Raw genomic sequence first — 27575 nt, forward strand, 5'->3', positions numbered from 1 at the left:
CTCTGCCTTGGGGTGCCAGGGGAGGCTGGCCCCTGCTTGGGCTCTAGGCTGGCACCCCCACACCAGCCTGGGCACAAGGGACATGGGGCGGCAACAGCGGCACACGGGGCATTATTTAGCAATGTTCTTTTATTTCCAGTTTTAAGGTGAAAAGATGCCTTTAAATCTTCAATTAAATACTCCATAAAGAAAAGAAAAAAAAAAAAAAGGCAAAAAAAAATTATTTACAAATTCACGTGACCAGTAATTGAATCCTTGTTTTAATAATTACACATGCGGCTCGTCACATCCGGCGCTCTATAAATACAGGGGACGCGGATGGGGGGCCGCCCTGTCGCTTGCCCAATTGTGGCCTTAAACGTTTGGGAGGAGGATGGGGACTTTGAGGGGGAGGAGGGGACTCCACCTGGCCCAGAGAGAAGGGGTCAGCCCCCCCCCTCCTCCCCAGCATCCTCCCCAGGTGTCAGAGCAGGAGCTGGGGGGGGGGGAATGATTTATATTTAAAATAAAAAACCCACAGAGGGGGGGTGGGTCCAGGCAGTGATGGAGGAATAGAGAGAGGACAGGGGAGGGGGAGAAATCACGCTCCTGTCCCCAAACCAAATTTAATAAGTTTATATATATATAATCTCTCTATATTTCAGCAAGAAGTGGGGAGGAAGAAGAGGATGGGAGGAGAGGAGGGGAGAGATACTGTCCCCATCCCATCCCCCCCTCCCCATGACATGAGTCCAGGGGTGCTCTGCCCCGCTCCCAGAGACCTGGTATGCCTGGTGCTGGGAGGGAGGAGAGGAGAGTAGGGGCCCTGAGGGGACCCACGGCAACAGCCGCCTCCATCAGCATCCATTTATTATCATCATGACAAACTAGTACAGGCCTCGCAAACAGAACCGGGATGGTGGGAGGGAGAGGAGGAGAACTGAAAGAGAGAGGGGGGGCTGCAGGGGGCACAGCAGGTCCCTCAGCCCTGGCGTCAGCAAGTCCAGGGGGGCCAGGGGTGGGAGGGCATGGAGTCACACTCCCCGGGGTGCCCCACTCTCTCTCCCCCCTTCCTCCTTACGGCTGCTCAGTTGTTGTCAGACTCATCCTCGGCTTCCCGGAGCCAGGTGAAAAAGGCCGTCACTGATTTGAGAGCCACTCCTTTGCCCTGCTGCTCAGCCAGGTCCTTGCTGGACTCCCACTTGTAGAATGCCTCCTCCTTGATGACATCCTCATCGTAGAGGGCATCAAAGAACATTCGCAGCAAGTCTGGAGGGAGCACAAAGGGAGAGCCCCCTGCTATTCCCCAGCCACCAGCCACCCTGCTGGGGTGGGGATGTGCCTGCTACCCAGCCTCCCCCAGCCCACCCATCCCACGACACTCACTGGGAGGCTGGTCCAACTTCACCACCAAGGCTTGTAGGGCATATAGCGCCTGGAGCTCCTTCTGCTCATCCCGCAAGTATTTCTGCAGCAGCTTGGCTTGGTTGCGGATGACCATGGCATCCACACGGTAGGGGGTCTCAACTGTGGGAGACTGGGTATGAGATGGGGGTGGTGTGGGCAGGGGGACACACCCCCCACCTCACCCTGCTACTCACAGACAATGGCTGAGTGGCACACAGATGTCATCAGGGCCCTGATAAACATGTTAGACGAGACCTGCTGCTCACTCAGGTTGGCCTGAAGGAGGAAGAGTAAAGGAAAAAAGGTGAGGTGGGGAGGGAACTACGAGGAAGCCCCTAGACCCACAGACACTGTGCCCACACCCTCACCTCGATCCAGTCATGTATTCTTTGGTTGTTCGGGTTCTCCTTCAGCAGTTTATCCATCTGCTTGCACAACTCCTCTGAGGTCAGCTCCTTGTGGCTCGGCGTGTCTGAGCTGTCCCCCATTGTGTAGTCCAATTTCTGGGGGAGCGGGCAGAGACGAACTGTTAGGGGCAGCACAGGGGAAAACCATGCTCCTGGCAGCCCGACCCTCCAGGGTCCCGCCATGGCCCATTTCTGCCCCTTGCCACCACTAAGCTCCCACCTGCTCTGTGACAAATTTGTTGACATCCTGGTCCTCAGGCAGGAATTCCTTCCAGCTCAAGCCTCCATCCCGCCACAGCTTGCCTACAGTCTTCTGGCTCTGTAGGGCAGACAAGACAGTCAGCATCAGCACCCCATGCCCTCTCTCTCCAGGGAGGGAGATACTGTGGCTTGGCCATGCCACCTCCATGACCCAGACACAGCAAGGGATGCTCCCTGCCATCCCCTCTGCTGGCAGAGGTGTTCAATCCCCACATGCCAACCTGCCCCCACAAGCAGGCTGCCATCCCCGAGACAGCGGCTGGCAGCTACGCGAGCCCCATGCACTTACCATGCCCTTGCACAACAAGCCCAGCACCTCAACCAGCAGTGTGGTGGCCTTCCCAATGGGCACTAGGGGCTTCGTTATCTCCCTGCGGGGCACAAGAGACCTGGTTGAGCTACCTGTCCCCCAGGAGTTCCCCTGGGACCCCATGGCAGTCCCACACAGGGGCACAGCCCTCACCTGAACAGTTCCTCCATGGGGATGCCTTCCTCTTGCAGGATGGGGGTGATAAGCTCAGCCAAGTACAGCCAGATGTGTGGGATGTCAATCTCCATGTCTTCTGCAATCTCCAGGATCTCCCGCAGCCTGTGTGGCAGATGGGGGCCGTTGGGATTCAGTGGCCCCAGTGCCCTCAGCTTGCAGGGACCTTGGGAGGTCTCAGTGATGAGCCCTACCCAAGGCAGAGCCAAATTCAAAGCTGAGCCAATAACCAGCCTGGGACCAGGCTGGCCCAGCCCCTCACCCTTTGTAGTATTGCTCCTTGGAGAGCGTGCCCGCCTTCACCAGTTGGCACAGCAGGACCCCCATGTGCTCACGGGAGATGGTGCTCCTCTCCAGTGTTGACTCTATGCCGTTCTGCACAAAGATGTAGAGCGAGGAGGGGCTGCCCAGCTCCTGCACACACTGAAGGGCCTCCTGCAGGGAAAAGGTGGGGTCAGTACTGCCCCATGGCCAGCCCTGGCTGCCCCTTTCCTCATCCAGGCACTGCCGGCATCCTGCCCAACAGCACTACTGCCCAGGGAAGCAGACAGCGTTTTACAGGGGCCATATGGTGCTGTGCCTGCCCACCCACTCCTCTCACCTTCATGTCATTGATGTGCAGGTATTCCTCTATGATCGCCTTGGATTTCTTCTCCAGCTCCTCCTCTGACAGTGTGGGCTTGGGGGATGCTGCAGGAGGTGCTGGCTCTTGCTTAACTGCGAGGAGAGAGCAAGGATCAGGCACCACCTGGGACAGGTAGAGCCCCAGGCCGCAGCCAGACCCCCAGGACACCACTCCTCGCCAGCTCACTGGTCTCTCGGCTTCTGTCCCGTTCCTCCGTCATGCTAGCAGCCTTGCGCACAGCCTCAGGGCCGCCCTGCTTCTCCCGTTCTCGGCTCCTGTCCTCTGTCTCTTTGCTGAAGCTCCTCTTGGTGAGGGCAGACCTGTTCCTGTCTGCCCGCTCCCCCCGGTCAGGACGTTCAAGGCGGTCGCTGCCCTTCTCTGAACGCGACTCCCGGTCCCCTCTGTCCCCAGCCTTCTCTGACCTGTCGCGGCTGGAGCTGCTCCTGGGTGGGAGGAGGACAGACACAGCATGAAGAGCCCATTGCCACCCCTCCCTGACCCCAGACTGCAGAGCTCTGCAAGGCAAGGCTGTCGCACTACAACCCCAGCCCCTTCCAGGACCTTTTCTAGCACCTGACCACCCTCCAGGGAAAATACTTTTCCCTGTTTCTCCCGCTCTAACTCATGCCCTTTGCAGTTCGCTCTGACCCTTGGCATGGCTGAGCAGAGCTTGGCTCCATCCTGCCCACACCTTTGCCCAGCTGCAGGCTGTAGCAAGATCCTCCGTTTCCGTCTTCTGAACAAAACCCAAGCCCAATTCTCCTTGCAGATCTCATGCTCCAGCCTCCATGGGACTCCCTCCAGCCCATCAATGTCCATCTGGTCCCAGGACCCCCAGAGTGGACCCAGCACCCAGGTATGGTCCCCTAAGTGCTGGACAGTGAGGAGGAAGCCCAGCAGTTCTTTGCTGCAAGGACTCCCCACTGACTCCGAGCCCCCCAGAAAAGCCCCATCTTGTCACAGGGGATTATTCCAGCACAGATGGCATATGGTTGCCTATGTACTACTGATTGACCGATGCCTGATTTGGGGGGGCCTCCCTGGGCTGCAGACCAACGTGCCCACACACCCAAGGCAGGGTTGGCCCCTCACCTCTGCACCACACGGCGGGACTCCAGGCTCTCGGCAGGGGTCGACTGCTGAAGCGCTGAGAAGCGGTTCAAGGTGCTCGTGGCTGGTCGCCCTGAATCAGATGCTGGGTGTGAAAAGAGGGGAGTCTCAGAGTTCTGCACCTCCCCGGTACAGGAGCCGCTGGGGGGAAGGATCCCCCCTCCTGCCCCATCCAATGGCACCCAGCCAGTCCCACACAGCCTACCTGAATCTGCAGGCTTTGCGCCAGACCCTCCGCTGCTGCCCTTGCCCCAGCTCAGCCGCCCACCTGGTGCGAAGAGCTGGTTGTTGGAGTCGATTGATCCAGGCTGCAGGTGGAGAGACAGAGTTAGCTCTGAACGCCGCATCAAGGCAGGATCCATGCCAGGCAGCTGGCTCAACTGCCCACACTGTACCCTCAGCCTCACCTTGGTGATCTTCGTTAGCCGGCTGGTGTCAATGGGCCGGTTGCCCTTGCTGATGGGCACTGTGTTCCAGCCATCATCTGCAACCAGGCTCCCACGCCCACCTGAGCAGAAAGGGGCCAGACATAAGGCAAAGCCTAACCTCAAGCTGTGCCCAGCAGGAGCAACCCACCCTGGCAGCCCCAGATGTCCCCAAGCCTCGGCACTCACTGCTGGAGGATGGCCCAGGGGGTCCTCTCCTCTTGTCCTTTGACATGAGCTGCTGCACTTTGATGTGTTCCCGATGCTCCTCCATCTCTGCTTCCTTGTGGATCTGGTCAATGGTTTTGGGGCCCTGGTCTCCTCGCCGCGGCACCCAGCTATTCTGCAGAGGGCAGGGAAGAAGGAAAGAGGGCACTGAGCTGGTTGGAGGATGGAGGCTGAGACATTCCTACTTCCCAGTTATTCCACCCTCGAAGTCTCAGACTGATCTGCCTCAGCCATCACAACTCCCTGTGTGCTGTGGCAGCTTTTGGCACAAAAGGGCTCAGTTTCTGGAGCCCCCCTGCATTAAGCAGCCGCCAGTTACTGTGTGCCCACTACCACTACCATGCTAACCAAGGGCTGAGGGCTAGCATGGTGTCTCTGGGGCTGGCCACAGCTTACATACCCACCTCTCCCCTCCCAGGGACTGCTGGCACTCAGAGGACACAGGCCAGCATTTTCCTGGGACCAAGCAGGGAGCAAAGGGCAGTCCCCGGGCAATAACAGGCCACGTGCCTTACCCGTCTGAGGTCAATCACATCCTGCAGCATGAAACGGATTCGGGATGATGTCTTCTTCTCTTTGATGATCTTCTCCATCTGATTGAAGTACTGGTCCATCCTGGGCTATAGAGGGACAGAGTCATGGTCACATCCCTCCCAAAGGCAAGGGTAGGGCAAGGCAAAGCAGGGCAAGGGGTACCTTGGCCTTCTCAAAGTCCAGGTCCTTGCCAATGGTGGTAAGTAGACGGCAAAGGCACTCAAGAGACTCCTCATCGTGGTTTTTGAGCAGCTTCACCACACAGTCGTGCATGATGGCCTCCGTCAACATCTTCAGTTTGAAGAGCTCTCCGATGAACTTAATGTTCCCCAGAGATCGTCGGCGGGCCTTGTCCCGTGCCTCTTCCAACTCATCTTTCATGCGCGCTTTCTCCTCGGGCTGCGGGGAGGGCACAGCAGGGCAGCTCAGAGCCCAAAGCCACCCAGAAGATGCCCACACCAGCCCTTGGCCACAGCCTCCCACCCCAACTCACAGCACTGGCATCATCCATCTCCTTCTGTCGCTTCTCAAAGATCTCATCGTCATCCTTGTCCTTCTCAAACTCCTTCTGGCAGCGGTTGAGCAGCAGCTTGCGGAAGTTCACAGTCACCGTGGGCTTGTCTGTTGTGGGCACTTTGAGCTGCAGGGAGAGGTACAACCCAGGCAAGAAGCATGAGTCATGTTTCCCCAAAAGCTGACCAGCTAAGGCCCAGGCACTGCTCAAACCAGGGAAAACCCACCCTACACCCTCATGATGCCCTGCCAAGACTCTGGACTTGGTCCTCGTCCACACACTCTGTTTTCCCCACACCACACGGAAGGACCTGCACCCTGCTGAGCTCAGCCAAAGCCCCCACACAAAACCCCGGTCAGCCTGGCGGGAGACCACCCCCCCAGCTCCTGCTCACCCCCATAAGGCAACGGCACATGTTAGCATAGGCAACAGAGAAGTTTGGCTCTGAGATGGCCTTCTCAAAGACGAGGTCGATGACACCCTTGAGCCGCTCCTCCGTGTCGATGGACAACTCCATCACCTGCTTCATCAGCTGCTGGAACATCTGGGGCGTCAGCTTGTTGAGGATGCTGCGGACACGGCGGAGTAGTTCCTGCAAGGACAGCAGGATCAGTGAGAGTCAGGCACGCCCCCGCCCCCCCACCACACGCTTGCCCCAGCTCCCACCTGCGTCTTGATGTTCTCAGGATCCTCCTCCTCGGAGGCACGCTTGCTGCTGGGTTTCCAGGCCTTCTCAGCCTTGTTCAACTTGACATCTTCATTGAGAGACACAGTGGCAATGATTTTGCGGGGCTCCTTCCTCTGGCTCTGCTGGGAACGGCGGGGACCCAACCCTGAGGGCTGACACGGGAAGAAGAAACTCAGCTCCTTGCTCTGGGACAAGTTGGGCTGGCTCCCAGGGTGTCCCCATCTGCCTGCTCAGATCCTCAGTTCCATCACGGACATCAGTGGCCCAGACACAGTGGCTCAAAAGCTTGATCATCACAGAAAGGCAGACAGGAACAGCATGGGTGAAGCAAGGAGATACTCACCAGGCCCCGGTTGCCCATGACGGGCCGGCCAAGGTTGGCAAAGGAGGGGGTGAAGTCAGGGCTGCAGTTCATGCCACTAAGGCGGATGGGGTCCAGCGCCCGCAGGGGGGTCTTGTTGGCCTGCGAAGGTACACACGGCTGAGGATGCCCGGGGGCAGAGGAGTGGGATGGATCCATCCCCCAGCCTCAGCGCCGGGACAATGAACTGGAAAGAAGGCCCCAGAAGTGCCCCACCACCACCAACCCCAGGCTCAGGGTCCATTGCAGATGCTGCAGCAGGACCCCAAGCACAGCAGGTAAGTCCCTGCCCTGCCTTGACAAGGCACAAAGAGCAGCCAGACCCCTGCCCCCCCAATTTCCAGGGCCGCACCAACCTTGTCCAGCACCACATCTGTAATCTGGGGCAGTCCCTCAGGTTTTTGCATGCTGGCAAAGATGAACTGGAAGCCCAGCAGGAACTCCCGGTCATACCGCTTCTTCTCCTCAGGGTTCAGTGGCTTCCATTGCTCTGCAGTGGGGGGCAAGAGGGAAAGCCTGATGTGGCCTGTCCCATATCCTCCACCCCAAGCTGTGGCAGGTCCAGGCCCATCCAGGGACCAGTGAGGTGGGATGTAGACAACCATCGAGCTGCCTCAGGCTGGTACACCATGAGTACAACTCTGCTTGCTTCAACAGAAAGCCTGACACCACCAGCTCCCTGCCTCCTGCCAGGACCCTCCTGCTGGGGCCTCTGTTCCCCACCCCACGCCAGGCTTGGTGACAAGATAGGAGAAGAGTGTGGGGTAGAGTACAGCTGAACCATGGCACCCCCACCCTCCCGACCGCTGGGTCCAGAGGTGGTGGCTCCCAGAAAAGCCTGAGGCAAGGCACGGCTCACCTTCCTTGTAGCGGTACTTCTGGTCAGCAGACTTGCCCTTCTCAGGAGCCAGCTTGTCCTCCTTCTCCTCCCACGTCTCCTCTGACTCTTCTTGTGGACGGGCAGGAGCCACATCCTCTGCTTCACGGGCAGGGGCAGACGTGGGGGGCTTGTTCTCTGCTTCTGAGGCACTGTCACTGATCTGAGACTGCATTGTGGGGTAAAGGGAAAGCAGTCACCCTGTGAGCTTGGTCCTGTCCCCTCCACCCCACACCCAGGCATCCATCCCCCTCTCAGATCCTCATTACCATCACAGAACATCAGTGGCCCAGACACGATGGCACAAAGCAGAGTTCATCACAGGAGGACACAAGGTGACCCCCCCAAAACCCCTAGGACACTCACCTCTTTAAAGGCATCCAGCAAATCGCCTACTGCCTCCTTCTTGTTCAGCTCCTTCATCCTTCGCTTCTTCTTTGGCACCGACACGGCGACTGGGAGGAGAGGCAGGGAGGTGAAGGAGAGGAACCCTCCCAGCCCCCTGGACCCTGACACCAGGTCCAGGGTCACGAGCAGGGCCCCAGCAACATCAGATGAGCTTCCAGGTGGGGCCGTGGGGAGCCACAGGGACGTAGTCCCGAGCACAGCCCCCAGCCCCAAACACACCGTGTACCCACCTGGGCATCTGCAGCCCTGCAGATCCAACATACAGCCCACCAAGGTACCCCGGTCCCCAAGCGTGCACCCCAGAATAGCCTGTACAGATGCACCTCACACTTCTCCCCATCTCCCTGCTGCACCCTGATTTACCCCGGGCCTCTGTGAAGCACCCCATCCACACCTCTTCCCTAGCACGGGGGATCCCTGCAGACACTCATGCCCCTCTGCAGGGCAGCCCTTAGGGGGACACCCGCATACACCTCTGCCCCCACATACACTCCCCTCCCCGGCGCCCCCAGACACCACCCCATACAGAGGCACTCCCCAGAAGTACATATGCCACCAGGTCACCCTCCTATAGGCCCCCTATATCCCCACTCAGGGTGCTCCATATGAACACGTCCTGTGTACCCATCTCTCCCACCCTCCCCCAGTACCGCTATATAACCCCCACACTCTTGTGTAGGATGCCTAAAAAAATTTTAAAAATTAATAATTAAAAAAAAAAGACAAAACGTATCTCTGCCCCAGCACATCCTCACAGCACTTCACTTTCCCCAGGCACCAGCATACCCATACACAGGGTGCCCCACACAGCTACAGCCGGCAGCTCTGCGTCTCCCCTGCCACCCCTCCACCCACTGCACCTCCCCGTGCCCTCGGACAGCTGGGGACAGCCCTCACACACAGCCCCAAAACACCTGCCCTACAACCTCACATAAGGCATTTAAAACACACTTTCCTCGTGGCACCCCACGACCTAGGGCACCCCTCTATACCCACCCACCCCATAGTTCTGCATACAGACACGCTCCCCAGACATCTGCCCCCGCATCTTGCCATCCACAGGCACCTCATCCCCACCCAGCATCCCATACCCACGTCCTGGGTCACCTAACCCTGTTGCCCTCTCTTAATACCCTCCCCACAACCCATGCGCAGGCGACACCCACCCCCCTGCCCCACGTCACCCAATACCCACCCTGGGGCACCCTGTGACCCTGCACACCCCAGCCCAATGTCCCCAACCTTGTGCGGTCGCCTCTGAGGTCTGCGAAGGGGCAGGGGCTGGGCTCGAGCTCCGCTCCTGGGCCTCGCCAGGGCCTTCGCTCTCTTCCTCCTCCTCCTCAGCTGGGGGAGAAGCAGGGGTGCTGGGCTGGGCTAGCTCCTCAGGCTCTGAGATAGGACTGATGTCCGACTCGGGCTGCTCCTTGCTCGGCTCTGCTTTGCCAGTGCCCTCCACCCCGTTGGGCAGGGGCAGCTCTTCGGGCTGGGCGATGGGGGAGTCCAGGGCGGGCGCGGGTGCAGGTGCAGGCACCGGCTGGCATACGGGTGCCTTGGGGACCGGCTCGGGCACCTCCTCCAAGACCCCGTTGGCCTCAGCAGGGGGCTCAGGGCAGGGCTCTTCCCGGGGTGGTGGGGGGCTGGGAGATGCAGGTTTGGCAGGTGCTTCAGGGGCCTGCATTACGACGGGCGGCGGTGATGGCGCGGCTGGCACCAGGGGCACGGCTGGCACTGTGGGGACAACGGGCACCAGCGGCACCTCAGGGGGCACAGGCGCCTGCGGGGCAGGCTCTGGGAGGGGAATGGCAACCTCCTCCTCCTCCTCCTCTTCCTCCTCCGTGGCCACCGTGTCCATGTCGGGTGCGGGCACGAGGGGCAGCTCCACAGCCCCTGGCACTGTAGTGATGGCGCTAAACGTCTTGTGTGGGTCGGGCGGCGCCTCGCCCAGCTCCACTTTAGTGTCCGCGTCCACGGGGGGCTCCATTGGCACCAGCGTCACAGCCGAGAGCACCACAGGCTCCACCTCGGGGATGAGGGGAGGGGGAGGCGATGGGGACGCCGACTTGCTGGGCTCCAGGGAGACAGGCTTGCTCACCACCAGCGCGGGCTTCGGGCGGTCATCTGCAAAGTAGATGGTATTAATGAGGGGCTCTCCAATCCCCCTCTCACCCTGCACTTCCCCCAGATCCCTCCATCTGCAGGATGGGTAGGGATAGATGTGCCAGCCCACACCACAAACAGGTGACAGGGACAAAAGGCATCCTCCAGCACTCAGGGGACAGCTGGGGCGAGCAGACAGCCCCCATAAATTCTGCTAGAGTCGGCATGGGGACACCAGTCCCCAGGTATGTAGGGAAGGCATGTGAACCCACAAGCCCCAGGTGAACCAAGGAATGGCAAAGCTGGCATCTCACACCCTGCAGTGCCAACAGGGAACCAAGCAGCAGCTGATGCCAGGTGGCACGCCCACCCTTGACACAGGCACTTACCTGGCCGGACAATAACTGCTACATGGGGGGTCTCTCCATTGGCCTGGGGCTCCAAACTGCTTCCAGCCTGCGGGAGGGGGCAAAGATGGAGTTCAGCAGGGCCTTGTGCATATCCCGCTGCCCCAGTCAGGGGGTCCCCTTACCTGTGGAGGGGTGGGGGTGGATGAGGTCCTTGCTCCGGACATTATTTCTTCAGTGATGTCTTTGCCACCTTGGTTGGGGTCTCGTATCCGGATCTGTCCGTGGATCAGGGCAGAGAGGGGGAAGCTGTCGGTGGGGTGGGGGACAGAGCACACTGGCCACCCCCTTCCCCTTGGCCCGACACCCCCAGGACACCTCCTTCTCCAAAGGGAGAGGCAAGACACTCATTGAGCACTGGCCTGTGTCTGCTCTGGCCACACACAGCTTGGAAACCAGTGGGCATCACCTCCCCTCCCCACAGGGCACAGCATCCCATACTGTCCTGTCCTGATGCCTTGCAAGCCATCGTGCCAGGCAGCCAGAGCCAGTGCCATGTCCCCAGGCCAGTGCCCATCTCCAGGGGTCAGGGGATCCCAAGGGATCACCATGCTGGCACAGGGGCTGTGGGGACTATCCCCTTACACCTCAAGAACAACACAGGGGACTGGCCTTGACACACAAAAGTTGTGATGAGCTCTGTGCCGCCCGAGGCACAGCCCATACGCCCGCAGCCTTACTGGCCCGTGCCCAACGTGGGTGCAGCAGGAACAGCAGGGCACCCTGCCAGGTGATGAGTATGGGGGGGACGCAGGCCTGAGACTCTGGCAGGGGACACAGCGCAGCCAGGGGTCTTGTTGTCCCCACCCCCAAACACAACCTGCTCCCAAGGCAACAAGACCAGAGCCTAAGGGGCACCAAGGCCCCCCTGCCGAGGAAATGCCAGCATCCCCGTCTCCAGCCCGGCAGCACCCCCTGCTCCCCAGCACAGGGCCATGCCGGCAGCCGCCTGGCTCCCGCTATAAATAGGCCCCGCACGAGGCCTCCGAGTGCCGGCATCTCCGGGAGCAGACAGCAGTTGGCAGCCGCGGCACCCCCACCCCCCCCCCCGCCCACCCCACCCCCCACCCCTTGGGAGCCATGACTCAGCACAACGCTGCCCCGTCGGGACGGCCAAGGTCGCTGGCACCCACGACACCCCCCAGTCCCCTCACCAAGCCCCCCAGACCGGGGGCTGCCACAGCCCCACAGCACCACCCTCCTCCAGCACGCCGCACCATATCCCAGCACCATATCCCATCCTGCACAATGCGGGCACCCAGGGCCAGCACCATCCCCTCCCGCATGCGTGCCCCCCCCACGCCCGGAGGCAGATGGCTCCTTACCGTCTTGCGCTCTCGTTTTGGGGGGATTGGAGGCTGCTGGCTCACAATGACCTGGGCAGTTGGGACCCCCGCTGGGAACTGCTGCACCCCCTGTGCCGGGTAGTAAGCACCCGCTGGAGGAGAGGAGAATGTGTCAGACTGGCCAACTCAGATCTTCCAAGCCCGTCCTGGGGACTCCCTGATCCCCCAAACACAGGGGTCTGTCAGGAGCCTGGGGAGCCCGTGCCGTTCTGCAGCAAATCCCCATCGCATCCGGCCCGGATCGTCCCAACCCGCCTGACAGGCCTGACCAAATTCCTTCCCCGTGAAGCAGAGCGTCCCCGCGCCACCCCCACGCCCAGCCAGGCCCCGCAGGCACCCGCCGTGCCCACCGGCTCCATGCCACCGATGGCCTTGCAGGGACACTCGGCCATGCTGGGTACAGGCGTCCGGGTTCCACAGCCAGCCACCTTCCTGCAGGCGCCCTTATCTCCCCGGGGCCGGCACCAGCCCGAGGGCGGCACCAGGCAGCCCTGTCCGCACCCTCCATTCACACCCAGGCCAAGGGGCTCCGGCTCCCTGCACAGCCGAGCCCTCGGCGAGCCCAGCCCAGAGGAAGGAGCTGTGCTGTGGGCCGGAGGCAGAGCTGGACCCCATCCAGGGCTGGCCCAGCCCCCAGGAGGCACTCCGCTCCTCCCAGGGCATCTGCCAGCATCATCCCCAGCACAGTGCCATGGGGATACAGGCGCGAGGCAGTGGGGAGAGAGGCACGGTCACAGCTGGGCCCCGGACCCCCCAGCTCATGCTTTCTTGGCTGCACTGAGCCCAGAACTCAACCAAGGTGCTCTGGCGACTGGCCGACTGCCCCATCCCTGAGCCAAGGACCTCCCTCTCTGCCCAAGAGGGACGAGGAGGGCCTCGCACCCCAGGGATGGGCCAGACACAGGGGGAGTGAAGGGGGGGAAGGCCCTGAGCTGCCCAGCCCTGGGGACAAGGAGGGCTGGCCCACCTTACCCTCGAGGGGCACACCATGCCAGGCCACCCACACAGTCTTGTGGGCAAGGGGCACACTGCTGCCACCTCCCCTTGGAACAGCCGCCACCCAAAAGCAAAGCCAGGGAGCAAACCCATCCCAGGACCCCACAGAGACACCCAAGGGATGCCCCAGTGCCAGGCACAAAGAAGCAGTTGTGCCCTGGCCTGAGTGTGGGAGCCGGCTGCTGCTGGGGGCCACCTCCCTCCTCCAAGGGGCCAACTGGGCCCTGGGACAAGAGAGAGAGGGAGGACAGACACGTACCTGGCTCAGGAGAAGCCCATCTCTGCCCCACTTATGCTTTGCTGCTGGGCCGGGGCCGGGCCGGAGGCCTCAGCTCACATTTCTGTGTCTGCCAGGCCTCCGGGGACCGACCAAGCCTAAATATAGTCACAGCCCGGGTGGCCACATGCGAGCGGGGAGAAGGAGGGGCTGCTCACACCGCTGCTCCCCAGTGCCAGGAGAGGGCAGGCATGGAGTGGCCCCGGCACCCCAGGCTCAGCTCCTTGGGGATCAGGGAGCTGAACAGGGGCGTCAGCAAGCACTAAACTGCTCACCACCTTGACAGTGAGCAAGGGGGAACAGGGAATAAAGTCTGTCCCAGCCCTCTGCCAGGAGAGTTAAACATTAAACTGCCACGATTTGGAAAAGGGCGGGGGTGGATGGACCGGTGGGACATGATGTGCAGCCCTCAGTGCTGCTGGGCAATGGGCAACACCCCCTGTCCCCCAAAACCGCCTGTAATGGAGTCACAGAGACTGTCCCAGCAAGTTGGCAAAGACACAGAGGTCTGCACTCAGCTCCTGAGTGCAGGGGGCTGCAGGGAAGCCAGAGGCAGAGGAGCGAAAAAAACTGCATAGTGTTTGGGGCTTGAAGAGCACCAGGGAGCAGAGCAACCCCCCCTCTGTACCGTAAGTCCCGAACTCTGTGGGGCTGGCTCCAGGGTAAAAACTAGGGGCACCGGGCTGGACCGGGTACTGTTGGGTCGGGACGACGTACGTGGAGCGACCCTGCAATGAGGGAGAAGAAAGCTCAGTTACCTCCCCTGCAGGGCATGGATGTGCCCCCAAACCACGGATGTATCCCCAAACCTGCCTGTAAACTGGCTGGGCACCAGGGCAGGGAGAAGGACACAGGCAAAGTGGGCACCAGGCGCCTGAGGGGGCTGCCAGGGAGGGGGACCAGCGTGGCCCGATGCCTCTCTACAGAGCCAAGCAGCACCCTGCTCAAATCAAACAGGTGTTCAGAGAGCCTGGGGGACCCCTTGCACCCTCCCAAAACAGACCTGGGCTCCAACCCCGGGCAACACCCCCACCAGCACCCACCCCAGCCCCCTCCCAGAGCCTGGGGCACGGCCCTCACCTGTCCAGGAATGTAATAGGCTCCTTGGGAAGGTGTGTAGGATATCTGGGAGGGTATCATCATCACCTGGGAAGCAGCTGGATACACATGGGCAGGGGGGCCGGGCCGGGCCGTCGTGTTACTCTGTACGCGGGACGCGCTGGCGGGAGGCTGCGCCCTGTTCTGGTAGAAATGCTTGGGGAGAGACAGGGCACAGTGTCAGACGGAGCACCAGCACCCCCACCCGGCACAGCCACGCACACTGGGGAGACACACCCCGACCCCAGGATGCAGGCGCCCCCCCACCACACCCCGTGCTCCCTAGATCTGCCCCCCACCCTGGCACCATCCTGTCCCCACGCACCTGCGGGGCCGCCTGGGTCCACCTGACCCAGCTTATGCCCAGCATGGCTCCCGCCCAGCACGGCAGGGGCCAGCAGCTCCGGTGGCACCGGCCGTGGCCGCAGCCTGGCGGCAGCAGGTCCCAGCGTGCTCCACACCGGCTCCCGGCGCTCGCGCTGAATGCTGGGACCTGTAGTCCTGCCGCGCCGAGCCACGCCGGAGCGGGACAACTGGGTGTGCGGAGCCGGCTACTGCCCCCCCGGCCCATGCCGTTCATCCCAGCCCAGCTTCTTCGCCAGGCAGGAGCACCCCCAGGAGCAGCAGCTCAAGCCCAGCAGCGAGTGGGCAAGGAAAGGTCCGCGCACACACCCCAGGGCAAGGAGAAAGCATTACCTGAAGAGACCTGAATCCTCCCTGTTAGCAAGCGCACGCATACAGAGGGAAAAGGGGAAAGAGAGAGACAGGAGTTACCCGCATTGGGACAGGGCTTGGGCTCAGGGTGGCTGGCAAAGGAGGGGACAGGAGGCTGGGGAGCCCTTTGTTCGGTGCCCACATTCCAAATCCACTGGGGCCCACTGTAGGGACCCCCCAGGAGGCAGGGATGGGTTTGAGGGGCTCCCAATCAACACAACCAAGGACATCACCAGATCTGTCCCCAGCAGCTCCTCCACACAAGAAGGCAAGGCCCTAAGCCTTGCACAGCATCACAAGGCCTCTTGACAGACCCCAACAAAGTGGGGAGGAAAAGGAAGATGAGGAAGGGTACAGGTAGAAGCAGCAGCCTGGACTGGGGTTAGCACAGGCACAGCCACATGCTGCAGGCTTCATGCAAAGAGGGAATTGGGGAGACACTGCAGGGAAACCCCCCCACAGTCGAGCAGGTGTTCCCCACTTTCCCCACACCAGCACATCCCCCAGCTCTAAGGTCCCCACCGTGCTCCCCTGCCACTTCATGCCCAGGGGGGTGTTTCTGTGCAGTGTCGGGGCAGGGTGCTCAGCATGCAGGGTGGGAGAAGCGGGTTAGTACCTGCTGGTGAATAGCCCGAGGCCCTGCTGGAAACTGAGAGAGGAGGAGAGGGAGGTTTGGGACAGGGGAGGAAGGAGAGAAGAGCAGTCACTTGGTGGGCACCCCTGGCCAGAAGCGTCTGTCCCCCCACCCCAGGGCCACGAGGTCCCCAGGCAGCAGTTGCGGTCCAGATCATGGGCATGCTCCCCCTCACAGGCGCACACCAGCCCCGAGGGGCACCACAGGACTCCTTGCACCCCAGCAGTAGGGGCTACTTGGCCAGGAGGCAGAAAGCTGCTGGATCCCCACTGTTGTCCCCTCCAGCTGGGCACAAAGCCCTTACCTGGCGCGGCTGAGAAGGCGTATTCATTTGTGAGGTCGGTGCCGGGTTAAAAACCACAGGTGCCGTCTGACCAGGTGGGAACGTCGGCTGGAGGGAGGCAGGGAGGGAAGGAGATGGCACCACTGCCCCCGACACAAACCAGACACACAAAGCTGGGTCCCCCCCACCCCAAAGGGGATGGTTACCTGCGGCAGTCCAGGAGAAGGGGCAGGGTGCGGGGCTGTCGGGGCTCCTCCTGTGGGCTGTGGAGCTTTGTTCATTTCATGGGGTTGTGCATAAGGATCCCCTCGCTATCTGCAGGGACAGGGACAGCGGGCGTAAGCTGGAAGCAGGCAGCACCGCAAACATCTGTCTCCTGTCCACATCAGCCCCCAAAATGGGGCATCTCCAGCCCCTCAGCCCCACCAAAGTCAAGGCAGGCACTGACCATGCCCCACAGACAGCATCCTGCCAAGGTGCAGACCCCCAGCCACCCCCTCCTGCCCCACTGAGGCAACAGGGAAGGGGTGGGCACTGCTAGGCCACCCAGTCCGGGCAGATCCCCCCGCCCTACGGAACAGAGCCCCCCATCGCACCCCAAACCCAGCCATGCCCACTGGCAGGACTGACCCCCCACCCCAAGGTGACCCCGCTGAGCCTGGCTGAGCGCCCCACACAAGCAGGCACTGGTACCCGTGACCTGCCACCAGCACCCAGGCCACCACCATCTCCGGGGGGCTGGGTGGGCCAGCGGCACCCCGGCGTCAGCCGTGCCCTGCTCCACCCCAGCTGACCTACTAAGCGCTTCCCCCGGCCGGCCAAACCTGTTCCGGCTGGTGGCGCTGGGTCCCCGGCACACACCGCAAACGCCTACCAGGGAGGGCAGGGAGCAGCTCCCACCACGTCCCCCCCACGCCACTCCTGCCCACTGCCCTACCCAAGGGAGCCCGCAGCCCCCCACAACCCAGACAGCCCGGGCACCCTCCCGGCTGTCCCGGGAGGGACTTGGCAGCTGGTGCCACTCTCCCCGCCCCAGTGCAAAGGCCGCTGGGGCAGGAAGGAGAGGCGGTGCTCCCACTCTGCACCCCATCGGGGGTCCCCTGCACCCCATGGCACCTGGCAAGCCTGCTGCCAGCCCGGGGCACCCGAGGGAGCAGCCGTGGTGCCTCCTGTAACCTGATGCCCGGCCGCGTCAGCACTGCCGGCCCTGCCGGCCCCCAGCCCCGTTGCTGCAGCCACTGCCAGGCACGTCCCCGCCGGCACCAGGCCACTGGGTGCCCCCAACACCCCCCGGGGCTGTAGCCTGGTATCGGGGGGGTGCCATCCCATCACAAGGGTCCCCTAGCCACAACCCCAGTGGAGATAGGTCCTGATGGGGTTCCAGGAGGTGGCAGGGGCTGGGCTGCACTCCCGGGTGCTCCCCCCGGCCCTGGCTCACTGGGGAGCCGAGAGCCTGGCAGGGGCAGCCCGGCACGCCTGGACGGCCCAGCCCCGGGACGCAGCGGCCTGGACCATCTTAGGTCGGCCTTAGGACCAGTCACCCCAAACAAAAGCTGGTGTGGGGAACGGGGGGGTGTCATAGAGGGAATGGGGACACCTGGGGACAGCCCCAGCCTCCCTGCGCCCCCCCCCCCCAGCACAACCGGGAGCGAGCAGGATACTCACCCCCCCGCGGGAAAAACCTGGGCCGGCTGAGCGGGCCTGCAGAGACCGTTCATCCGACTGACTTGGAGAGAGGAGGGAGGAGGAGAGAGAGATCAGCCTGGGCCCTGCTCTGCCCCCCCCGGCCGGCTCCGGGCCGCGGCAGGTCCCGTCCCGGGCCTGGGGAAGGGGAACCGCCAGCAGGGTTTGCAACGGGAGAGGCCGCCGTGGCCGTTGCCTCCCCCGCGCCGGGAGAGGCCAGGTCCGCGGCCTGTGCAGGGCCCGCGGCCGGGGCGGGGGGTCCTTACCCGAGGCGGGGCCCTAGGGGAGGCGGGGGACCGGGGCAGCCGGGCCCCGTCCGAGCGGGGGCACCGGAAGGCTGGGCTCCGCGGCGGCAGGGGCCGAGGCGCCGGGCGCCCGGGGGAGAGCAAGGCCAGGAGCCGGGGGGTGGGGGGAGTGTCCCCGGCGGCAAGACCAGGCCAGGCCGCAGCGCCGGCCCGGGAGCAGCCGGCCCCGCCAGGCCTCGCCCCCGGGCCGAGGCGGCGGCCTTGCCTGCTGCCGCTGCCGGCCCCATCCCGAGGCGGCGGCCAGGCCCGAGGCGCCGGCACCATCTTGGCCGCGGGAGGGGGCCGCGGGGAGGGCCGGGGCAGGCCGCGGGGAGGGCCGGGGCGGCGGGGCGCGGCGCGGGGCCCGGTGCGGCATCCGGCGGCCCCGCTCCCCCCCGCGGCGGCCTCTGCCAAGGACACGTGTCACTGCCGGCCGCGGCCATGGCCCGCGGCCCCGCCAGCACCGGCGGCGGCACGGGCGGGCGCGGCGGGACGGGGGCGGCGGGGCACGCACCACGTGCGGCAGCGGGCCTAGGCGGGCGCGGCGGCGGGAGCACGTGCGCGGCGGCGGCGGGGCGCACCGGCCGGCACGTGGGGCGGCGAGCGGCGCCGCAAAGGACCACCGGGGCGGCAAAGCCGGGCCGGGCCAGGCCCAGCGGGGAGCGGAGCGGGACGGGGCAGGGCGAGGGAGGGGACCGGCGGCGGCGGGGCGGCGCCCACGTGGTGGTGGCGGCGGCGGCGGTAGCGGCGCGGCCCGGCGGCGCGAAGCCCGGGGCGGCGGCGCGCGCGGCCCGGTACCGGCGCCCCCCTCCCCCCCCCCCCCGCGGCGCGCGCCCGCCCCGCCCCCGCCCGTTACCTTCAGTCTCCTTCAGCGCGCGCGGCCCGACGCAGCCGCAGCGCAGCGCAGCACGACCATTTCCGGAGCCGCGCCGCGCGCAGGGGCGGGGCCGGGCGCCGCCGCGGGGGAGGGGCGCGGGGGGGCGGAGCTCCGGTGCCGCGCCTGAAGCCGCTGCGGGCACCGCCCGCGGCACGTGACGCCGGCGCCTCTGTCACGAGGCGGGGCGGGGCGGGAGGAGGCTCCTCGCGGCCAGGCGGAGGGGGTGGGGCTGGGGGACGGTCCCGCACGCGCCGCGCCTTCCGGCGGGCCCCGCCCACCGCTCCGGCCCGCCCCCGCGCGGCCCGTGCGCCGGCACGTGGCGAGCCACCGCCCTCGGCGCCCCCCGGCGCCCGCACCTCCCCCCACTGGCGCCCACCCGGGACGGACACCCACCGGTGACCCGGCCTCACGGCGAGGTGGGCGCCACCCGGCACCCAACAACCACCCAGGCCAGACACCCCCACCCGGGATCGGCACCACCCCGACCCCCACCCACCCCGGGCCCGTCCGCTGCCAGTCGCACCCATCCAGCGCCCACAGCCCTCCAGCGCCCCGGGGCTGCACCTACCCGCGACGCCCCCGCGGAAGACACAGGCCCTACCCCGCACCCATCCCAGCCCCGCCCAGCACCCCCCGCCCCCCAGCGGCTAGGGGGCGGGGGGCAGCTGCACCCCGGGGGCTGCTACCCGAGACCCCCCAGGAGCACAGTGACAGGGACAGGCAGCGCCAGGCTCGGGTGGGCACTGGCGCAGAGGCACAGCCTGCCGTGCCTGGGCCACACACCTGGGGGGCACAGCCGGGCGAGGTGTGGGGAGACCCCCAGGAGTGCAGGAGCACCCATGGCACCCTACAACCTGTGCCCAGCCCCCGCTACTCGGGGTCTGCGCTGTGCCTGTCCTTGCCAGGCAGCAGGTACCCCCGAGGGGATCAGAACCCAGCCCATGCCCCCAGCACAAGGGTACTGCAGCGCTAGAGTCTCCGCACAGTTTATTTCCTGGACTCTCAGTAACAAAAACAAACAAAGTAGGATTTTTTCCCTCCCCTCCCAAACCACCTACCCACCCCACACCCTCCACCCACCCCACCCCCCACTCAAACATCATAGTTGGGGTTCTTGCGTAGAATAACAAATCCCTCCAGGATGGGCGTCACAGGTACGTGCTCCTCTGTGGCCAGCTCTGCCCGCTCCCCATGTGCCAGCAGCACCGGTGTCGTGTGAGTCTGGAAGCCGGTGATGGTTTTAGGCTTGCCCGCCTGGCCCACCACATCCACAGCCTGCGAGAGAGGAGCGAGGTAAATGCCAGGGACACGCAGGGATGCTGGAGCACCCCATCCCTGGCTCTGGCTGCCCCTTACCTGTCCTACCCGAACTGACACGGGCAGAGGTCGCAGCTCCTCGTCAAAGGTAACCAGCATGCGGGGCTGCATGGCAGCAACGAGGCCGTAGAGAACATAATGGGACTTGCCCAGGATAACTGGAGGGGAGACAGGAGTAAAGGGGCTGAGTGACGAGCACCTCATGGGGCAGAGGGGGGCTGAGCCCACCGTACTCACTGTTGCGCACATCCAGGAAGGACACAAGGACGGTCAGCAGCCCGGCCACGGCCACCTGGCTCATGAGCTGGCGATCGCTGTGGTACGGGCACAGGGTGAGTGTCCCCTTGCCCAGGTGGGTCAGGCCCTGGTGTGGCAGAGAAACCAGGTGAGAGAGCAGTGGGGCAACGCCTGGAACCCCCACAGCCCCGCCTAGCAGGAAGGTGACACCCCCAGGACATCCCTCCCCTCCCACACCCAGGGAAGGGACCCCAACCCACCCCTTCCCCACCAGGAGTGGCAAGCGCAGGATCATCACCTGGGCTAACCGCACCATGAAGAGGTTGTTGGGGTCCTTGGCATGGTACTGAGCAAGCTGCCGCAGCATCGCTGCCAGGCGGGCGTTGTTGGTACCTGGGGAAAACAGGGTGCAGGCAGAGTAGGGCACACAGCTCAAGTCTCCCACCTTCCCCCCCATACAAACCCCGAACTGTGCTGTCCCCCTAGGCTTACCGCTGCCCACCATGCCCATGGCAAAAATGGAGTTGTAGGAGACCTCAGGGTCAGCATCGTGGGAGAACTTGCTGAGAGTGTCGAGGATGTTGAGCCGGGGGTTGGAGACAGAGATGAGCGCCAGAGCCAGGGGCACAGCACGTCGGAGGGTGGGCTCCCCATACCGCAGCTGTGCAGAGGGGAAGTGGGTGTTACACTCCACTTACCAAGGACAGCGAGGTCTAAAGAGATGCATAGCAACACCCAGATCCTTTCCCGGCTCTGTGCTGTCCCCCCAGCATCACTCACCAGGTGGCCAAACGTGCGCAGGGCCATCTCAGCGCCAATCTCCTCACCCATGGCAATGAGTGCAATCCCCAGCACTGCTACGCCCTGTGGGGACGTGGGCACTGAGCACCAGGCAGGGAGCACCCAGCCCAACACTCAAGTTCTTACAGCCCCTGCATCCACCCTGAGCCCAAGGGGACAGAGAGCAGGGAATGCTGCTGGCGACTGTTTTCCTCCAGCTCTGATCCCACAAGGGCCTTAGGGAACCCCCCAAAGCCAGCTCCTGCCCCACGGACACAGGTCCCAGTCCATGTTTCCCCACCTGGTGAGCCCCCATGTCAGCTGAGCTCTCCTTCTTCTCCTTCTCTTTCTTGTCTTTTTTGTCCTTGTCCTCCTCTTTCTCCTTGGAGTCAAAGTGTTCACTGCAGATGTGCAGGAGCTGTTGCACCTTCAGGACATTCCCCGAGCCTTGGGGGAGAGCAGGCGGCCAAGATTAGCACGTGGAGGGCCTGGGACCCGCTCCTGCCTCCCCCACCTCGATCAGCCCAACTCACCCGCGTAGGCGCAGATGTCCACCAGTGTGTTGGCGAAGCTGCGGAATGGCTCCGACACCACCTCCAGCGCTGCCAAGATGGCCTCGATCGCCTCTCCCTTCCCTGCAGAGAAAGGCACAGTGGTTAGAGGACAGCAGAGGAGGGATGCTCCCAGCCTGTCCCCCAACCCGTGAGCCACTGGCACTGCCTAGCCTTACCCAAGTGGTTCAAGCCCAGGCCGAGTGGCAGCCACCGAGCATACGTGTCCTTCAGCTCTGTCTCAGATTTCTCCATGATGGTCTGGAGGATGGTTGAGGTGACGTCCCCATTGCAGGAGCCCACCGATATCATTCCACAAGCCAGGGCAGTCACGCCAGCCACCTGGTGAAGGAAGGAAGAAGACATGTCGTACATGGGGACAGTGCAGAGGGAGCTGGCTCAGAGCTTGGAGCCAGGTCTGAACAGTCTGACAGCTGCCCAGCCCGAAAGAGCACTGGGTACCCTTGGTCCTCACTTTGTGCAAAAAATTTGGGCTTACTGGGAGACCTGATGGCCTCCTAGCCTCCCATGTCTGCTGCAATCCCATCATGGGAGCAGCTCAGATGGGGAAAATAGGGTCCTGCTCTTCTGGCACAGCACAGCACCAAGCAGGGACACATAGCCTTGCTCTTGGAGCCCAAACACACCGCAGGCCAGCCCCTGCATTCCCAGGAGCTGCTGGAGACCAGGCACGGAAGCAGGAACCCCAGGCAAATTCTGCCTTGTTCCCTACCTCCATGCTGGACTTGGAGTCTCCCATCACAGGTAGCAGCAAAGTCAGGACGTCCTCACGGTTGGAACCTGCGTAGGCCAGCCCCAGCCTGCGGAGAGTCCAGAGGAACGTGAGGGGGTGGCTGTGCCACCCCGTGCAGCACAGGAAGGCTGGGGCTTACCAAAAAAGCCCTTACCCAAAAATGGCTCCGATCCTCATGGTGTTGCTGTTGTGGAGGACGTAGTCAGACAGGAGGGCCAGGGCAGGGTCACACTCGTTCCTCACCCCTGAGTTGACAATGCCACAGGCCAAGAGGGCTCCGGACTGCAAGGCAGAAGCACCCATCATGCGCTGGCCAGCAACACACAAAGCTCCCTGCCAGCCAGTGACTAATGCCATACCACCATTACGTCCACTCCCTGGGATGGGCAAGTTGGTACTAAGCGAGCAATGTCACTCTGGATCCAGCTGAGCAGTCCAAAGTTCATAGCTCTGTGACCAGGGGACCCCAAAGGTGCCTCAGGCAGTCCCCAAGAGCCCCCCACCCTGCTGTGAGCTGCTCAAAAACCTGGGACACAGGGCATCAGACCTCTCTCCGGACAGGAGCTGAGCCACACAGCAGACCAAGGCAAAGTCAACTGTCACCCCCCGCCAGCCAGTGCCCCACACAGCCACAGAGCCCGCACTGGGATCAGTGCCACCGACCTTGATGTAATCCTCTGAGGAGTACAGGTACTTGTCAATCTGCGTGAGCCCCCCATCCACGTCCCACAGCAGTATTGTGCCCAGCGAGGCTGCGGCACTCAGCATCCCTGCAGTTCCAGGGGAGAAGAGTCCACATCAGCCCTGAATCAATGTGTCCTGCCTGGGGCTTGTGGCAGCCAGGGACACAGAGCAGCCCAGCGGCAGCCACGCTGTGCAGCCCCCCTTTCAGCAGGTCCCCAAAAGGGAGAAGGTAGCAACCCCAAGCCTCAGGGCACCTCCAGCCCTGCCCACCCAGCTCCCTCACCGTGGTCCTTGTTCTTGTACAACCATTTATTGCCATCATCTGTCAGCAGCTTGTCCTGTCCGAATGCAGCATTCACGAAGCCGTTCACAAAGGAGGAGGCCAAATTCATCCGGGCTGAATCCACTTGGGAACCGCTCCCCCCAAACCCTGGGGAATGATGTCAGGGTGAGCCAGTGACAAGAGAAACCCTGCCAGCCCTCCACCGCACAGCCATCCCACGCCATGGGGGGACAAGGACCTGTCCCACCCACCAGCAGGAAGGAGAAGCTCAAATCCACGGCAGGCAGCTGGGTCTGCTCCACAGCAGGTCAGGGACTGTGGGCAGGCCACCTGCCCACCTCGGGGTACACAGCTGACTGCACCGGCCCGCAGGTTGCGTTGCAGCCCCAGTAACTCCCCACAGGCAGGGACAATAGAGGCCACAGCAGAAGCCCTTACGGTTATTTTCCAGGTGGGTTTTGTAAATATCGTCTGGCACTTTGGGCTCCATGATGTCCAGCTGCAGAGATGAGGGAAAAGGGGGTTACCTCCCAGCCAGCACACCCCAGGGCAGCTGCCTGGGGCAATGGCACCTCTCCAGGAGGTGCCTGGCCAAGCTCATAGGGGTGAAAGATCTCTTCCCAGACCTTGTGCAGAGCCTGGCAGCCCAGGGCTCTTTTCCCAGCTGGGACACTCACCTCTCTGGCCAAAGCCAGGAAGTTGCTGTTGAGCTGGACGTTGGACATGATCTCAGTCAGGTCCTCGTACTCCTCCACATCCTCATTCAGCTCCAGGAAGACCCCGTGGCGGCCCAGCATAAAGGCCATCTGCTTCTGGACAACTCTGCACATAGGGGAGAGGTTTCACGAGTGCCCAGACCCCAGCAAGCCCCAGCACATATACATCTTCACCAAACGGTGAGCCAACTTGCCCTGTTCTAGAGGCACACAAGAGCAGTCCAGACACAACCTGCTCTGGCCCATCTTGATTTCAAGGACAAAAGCCTCAGTCCAAAGCCCCAGACAACTCCAGTGGTGGCAGGATCCAACCCAACTCTGCCCAGACAGGGAGCCATGCCCCACCACGATGTGCAAAGACCCCAGAGGGTGGGCAACAAGTCTCTGCTTACACATCTTTGCAGGAAGTGAAGATGTCCTCCACCAGCTCCACGTCATTGAGCATTAGAGCCAGGCGCAAGGCTTCAGGGTAGCGGCTAAACTTGCGGAAGATGCCCAGGGCACAGCGCAGGAGAGCAGAGTTCTCAGGCTCTGGGACATAGCTTACACAGCTTCGAGGAGGAGACAGACACAAGGGTGATGACAATGCCAGGCAACCTCGGTCCAGCAGGGACCATGCCCCCCTCCAGCGCCTCAGCCTGCCAAGCCCCCTCACCTGGTCAGGTAGAGGCACACTTTGGAGTAGGCATTGTCATCAATGTACTTCTCCAGCATGTCCATCTGCTCAATCTCCATGAGCAGGTCACAGGCCTCGTGCTCTGCGTTGTGGGCCATGTTGTAGGGAACGATCTCCTTAACCAGGGTGAGGAGCGTGTCCCTCTGAGCCTTGTCAGCCTCATCAATCTCCTGCCACTCCTTGGCCACCTCCCCTGCCAAGTGCCTGTGGGGACAAAGGGACATGACTGCCACAGAAGCCAGGTGCACCCAGCCCAAAGGATAGGGAGAAGCTGCTGCCAGTTGGCTGGGGCTGCGTGTTGTTTACAGAGGGTGCACATTCCTGCAAGAGCTTATGGGGGACAAGCTCAGAGGAGGAACAGGGTTAACAGCAGAGATTACAGAGGCCATAGCAGCAAGATCTCTGTAGCTAGCAAATCACTGTGGATAGAGGATGAGGTGACACACGTGCAGGCATGAGAGGGACAGCTGAACACAATCCCAGCAAGTCAGGACACCTCCCAAACAGGCCAGTGTGAAAGTGCCCAAGGAAATCCCCCTGAGCCCTTGTCCTTCCCCAAGCCCTGCTCCCCACTCAGGCTTACCTGACATATTCATGCCCCCAAGATGCCAGCTCCTCCTGGGAGCCCACCAGCCGGTACTTCAGACACTCACGCTCCCCGCTCATGGTCATGGCCAGAACAGAAATGATGTCTGCAGCAAAGCGCTGGGGAAAAAATGCAGAGATCCAGACACATGGAAACAGGGGTAGCCAAGGACACAACACCCTCCCTGCATCCACAAGCCATCATCACAGGCAGCAAAGGCACAACCCTGGCAAGTTTTAACCCACCAAAGAAAATCACAGAGGCTGATGTTAGACCGCAGGGTCCAGAGGACTCAGCGGTCACCTGCCCCAGCACTGTCCCTCCAGCCACATGGGATGGTGGGGCCAAGAGCCTTTACCTTGTTCTCTCCTGGAGCCATGTTCTCATAGATCTCCTTCAATTTGCCATAATGGGGCCGTAGGAACTTGAGCGGTTTGGGAACAGAGGTCATGGAGGTGGTAGAAGAGCGGATCTGCCTCCGCAGCTCCTCCAGGGCTGGGCGGTAGAGGGATGTATCTTTCTCCTGCAGAGGCAAGCTGCCTGTCAGAGAGCAGAGGGCTGGTTCTTGCACCACCACCCTGCCAGCCCTCCCCAAACACAGCCATGGCTCTGAGCAGAGCAGCCCCTCCCCTCAGGGCTGCCTTCTTCAGCCCAGGCACTGGAGAGGGAGGGCACAGTGGGGCAGAAAGCCACCCACACAAGGGGGAGGAAGAGGTCCCTTGGGCACGGGTCAGACAGGCAGCAATGCTGGGGGACAGAGCACAGCAGACAAGTGGTGGCCCCGCTCAAGATGAAACTCCCCCACCACCACTGCACAAGGAACAACCATAAGCAAGGGACAGACAGACTCAAGTCCTGGCCAGGGCTCCTGGCTCCACAGCTCCTTGCTGAAAGCATGCCACAGACTTACCCCCAGGCGCTCCACCAGCATCTCCAGCTCATCCTGCAGCTGTTTGTCCTCCTCAGACTGCCAAAATGCACAGGAGAAAGCAGAGTTAAGGGTGCCAAGCACAGACGCTCCTAATGAGATGGGGGAAGATGGTGGGGGGTGTCACACCAAGCAACACAAGGATCTGGACACAGCAAGACCCTCCCCGCCCAGGGCACCATCCTGCCCCAATGCTGCCGGGGGGGTCAACGCTCCTGTTACAGGGGATATACCCCCCCAGAGACCGCCCTTCCCTGGTGGCGAGAAGTGCCTCCATTACCCCGGGCTGTATGGAAACAGCTCCATGGAGAGGGGCACAGGAGGGTGTGTGTGTGTGTGTGTGTGTGTGTGCAACCTCAATGACAGCAGCCCCCCTACCCAGCAGCAGCTCCCCACATCCCGAGGGGACCCCCAGTGCCAAGGCCAACCCTGTGCCGGGTAAAGGGGGGACCCCTGCACAGTCCCCGCCGTCACACATGTGCCCCAATTACATCATGGGTCCCCTCACTCCACTCCAGCAGCAGCCGCCGGAGCCCCCTGCCCCACGGCACACACACAGCTCTCCCCCCCAGGGCGGGGAGCCTTCAGCTGCGTCACGCGGGCACCCCCAAGACGTCACTGCCCCCTCGGGAGGGAGCCCCTCGCCTCAGTGACGTCACTGCCCCCTCCGGAGAGAGCCCCTCGCGCCCGGTGACGTCACACGGCCTCGCCGGAGGGAGCCCGGTGACGCTGCAGGCGCCCCCGGAGGGGTGCCGGCCGCCCCGTGACGTGGGATGACGTCCCGCCCCGCCGCTGACGCGATCCCGGCCGGGCCGTGACTCAGCTGCGGCCCGCGGCGCGGCGGCGCTCACCAGCTCCTGCTCCTTCTCGGGCCCCGCGGGCGGCTCCCGGCGGTCCCGGCCCCAGGGCGGCGTGGGCTTCTCGTCGCCGCCGGACCCGGGACCGCCCTGCACCCGACTCTGCCCGCCGCCGCCGCCCGCGTCCATGGCCGCTCCGCCGCGAACTCGCCGCTGTGCGCCTGCGCGCCGCACCCGCCCGCCGCCAATCGCCGCCCGGCGC

At 63.0% G+C, this 27575-nt stretch overlaps 2 protein-coding genes and 2 non-coding genes across 8 annotated transcripts; all 4 read right to left on the bottom strand.

The window, feature by feature from the left end:
* Positions 1 to 239: 239 nt before the first annotated feature.
* EIF4G1 (eukaryotic translation initiation factor 4 gamma 1) lies at positions 240 to 19095 on the bottom strand. 5 transcript variants are annotated; one of them, XM_056357926.1, is made up of 33 exons: positions 18984 to 19095; positions 17826 to 17886; positions 16367 to 16475; positions 16182 to 16268; positions 14512 to 14685; positions 14060 to 14159; positions 12138 to 12250; positions 10938 to 11030; positions 10795 to 10861; positions 9551 to 10426; positions 8267 to 8355; positions 7883 to 8069; positions 7380 to 7513; positions 7006 to 7143; positions 6641 to 6814; positions 6369 to 6566; positions 5954 to 6100; positions 5623 to 5859; positions 5442 to 5546; positions 4888 to 5041; positions 4681 to 4781; positions 4479 to 4581; positions 4256 to 4358; positions 3350 to 3606; positions 3140 to 3255; positions 2801 to 2973; positions 2518 to 2643; positions 2344 to 2425; positions 2014 to 2112; positions 1755 to 1889; positions 1581 to 1662; positions 1366 to 1506; positions 240 to 1248 (listed from the first exon to the last, which is right to left on the bottom strand). In XM_056357926.1, the coding sequence occupies exons 3-33, from the start codon at positions 16439 to 16441 to the stop codon at positions 1067 to 1069; spliced, it is 4848 nt and encodes a 1615-aa protein (XP_056213901.1). In that variant the 5' UTR covers positions 16442 to 16475; positions 17826 to 17886; positions 18984 to 19095; the 3' UTR covers positions 240 to 1066. The 5 variants fall into 5 exon arrangements, with proteins under 5 accessions (XP_056213901.1, XP_056213903.1, XP_056213905.1 ...); XM_056357928.1 differs by having other exon boundaries at positions 17826 to 17882; positions 18984 to 19078; XM_056357930.1 differs by having other exon boundaries at positions 7006 to 7125; positions 18984 to 19073.
* LOC130158523 (small nucleolar RNA SNORD66) lies at positions 6889 to 6964 on the bottom strand. The gene has a single exon (XR_008825362.1). It is a non-coding gene; the product is annotated as a small nucleolar RNA SNORD66 (small nucleolar RNA).
* LOC130158522 (small nucleolar RNA SNORD66) lies at positions 8149 to 8227 on the bottom strand. The gene has a single exon (XR_008825361.1). It is a non-coding gene; the product is annotated as a small nucleolar RNA SNORD66 (small nucleolar RNA).
* An 883-nt stretch (positions 19096 to 19978) lies between the features above and the next one.
* On the bottom strand, positions 19979 to 27561 carry PSMD2 (proteasome 26S subunit ubiquitin receptor, non-ATPase 2). Its single transcript, XM_056357933.1, has 21 exons — positions 27368 to 27561; positions 26499 to 26555; positions 25947 to 26111; positions 25586 to 25707; positions 24982 to 25206; positions 24719 to 24877; positions 24288 to 24432; positions 24049 to 24109; positions 23611 to 23757; positions 23307 to 23413; positions 22798 to 22925; positions 22623 to 22710; positions 22069 to 22231; positions 21872 to 21973; positions 21640 to 21785; positions 21339 to 21422; positions 21051 to 21219; positions 20857 to 20951; positions 20559 to 20685; positions 20361 to 20479; positions 19979 to 20279 (listed from the first exon to the last, which is right to left on the bottom strand). Exons 1-21 carry the CDS (start codon positions 27500 to 27502, stop codon positions 20097 to 20099), a joined length of 2727 nt encoding a protein of 908 aa, XP_056213908.1. The 5' UTR covers positions 27503 to 27561; the 3' UTR covers positions 19979 to 20096.
* Between the last annotated feature and the right edge of the window lie 14 nt (positions 27562 to 27575).

The sequence above is a fragment of the Falco biarmicus genome, chromosome 13 (genome assembly GCF_023638135.1).
Source record: "Falco biarmicus isolate bFalBia1 chromosome 13, bFalBia1.pri, whole genome shotgun sequence".
NCBI classification, from domain to species: domain Eukaryota; kingdom Metazoa; phylum Chordata; class Aves; order Falconiformes; family Falconidae; genus Falco; species Falco biarmicus.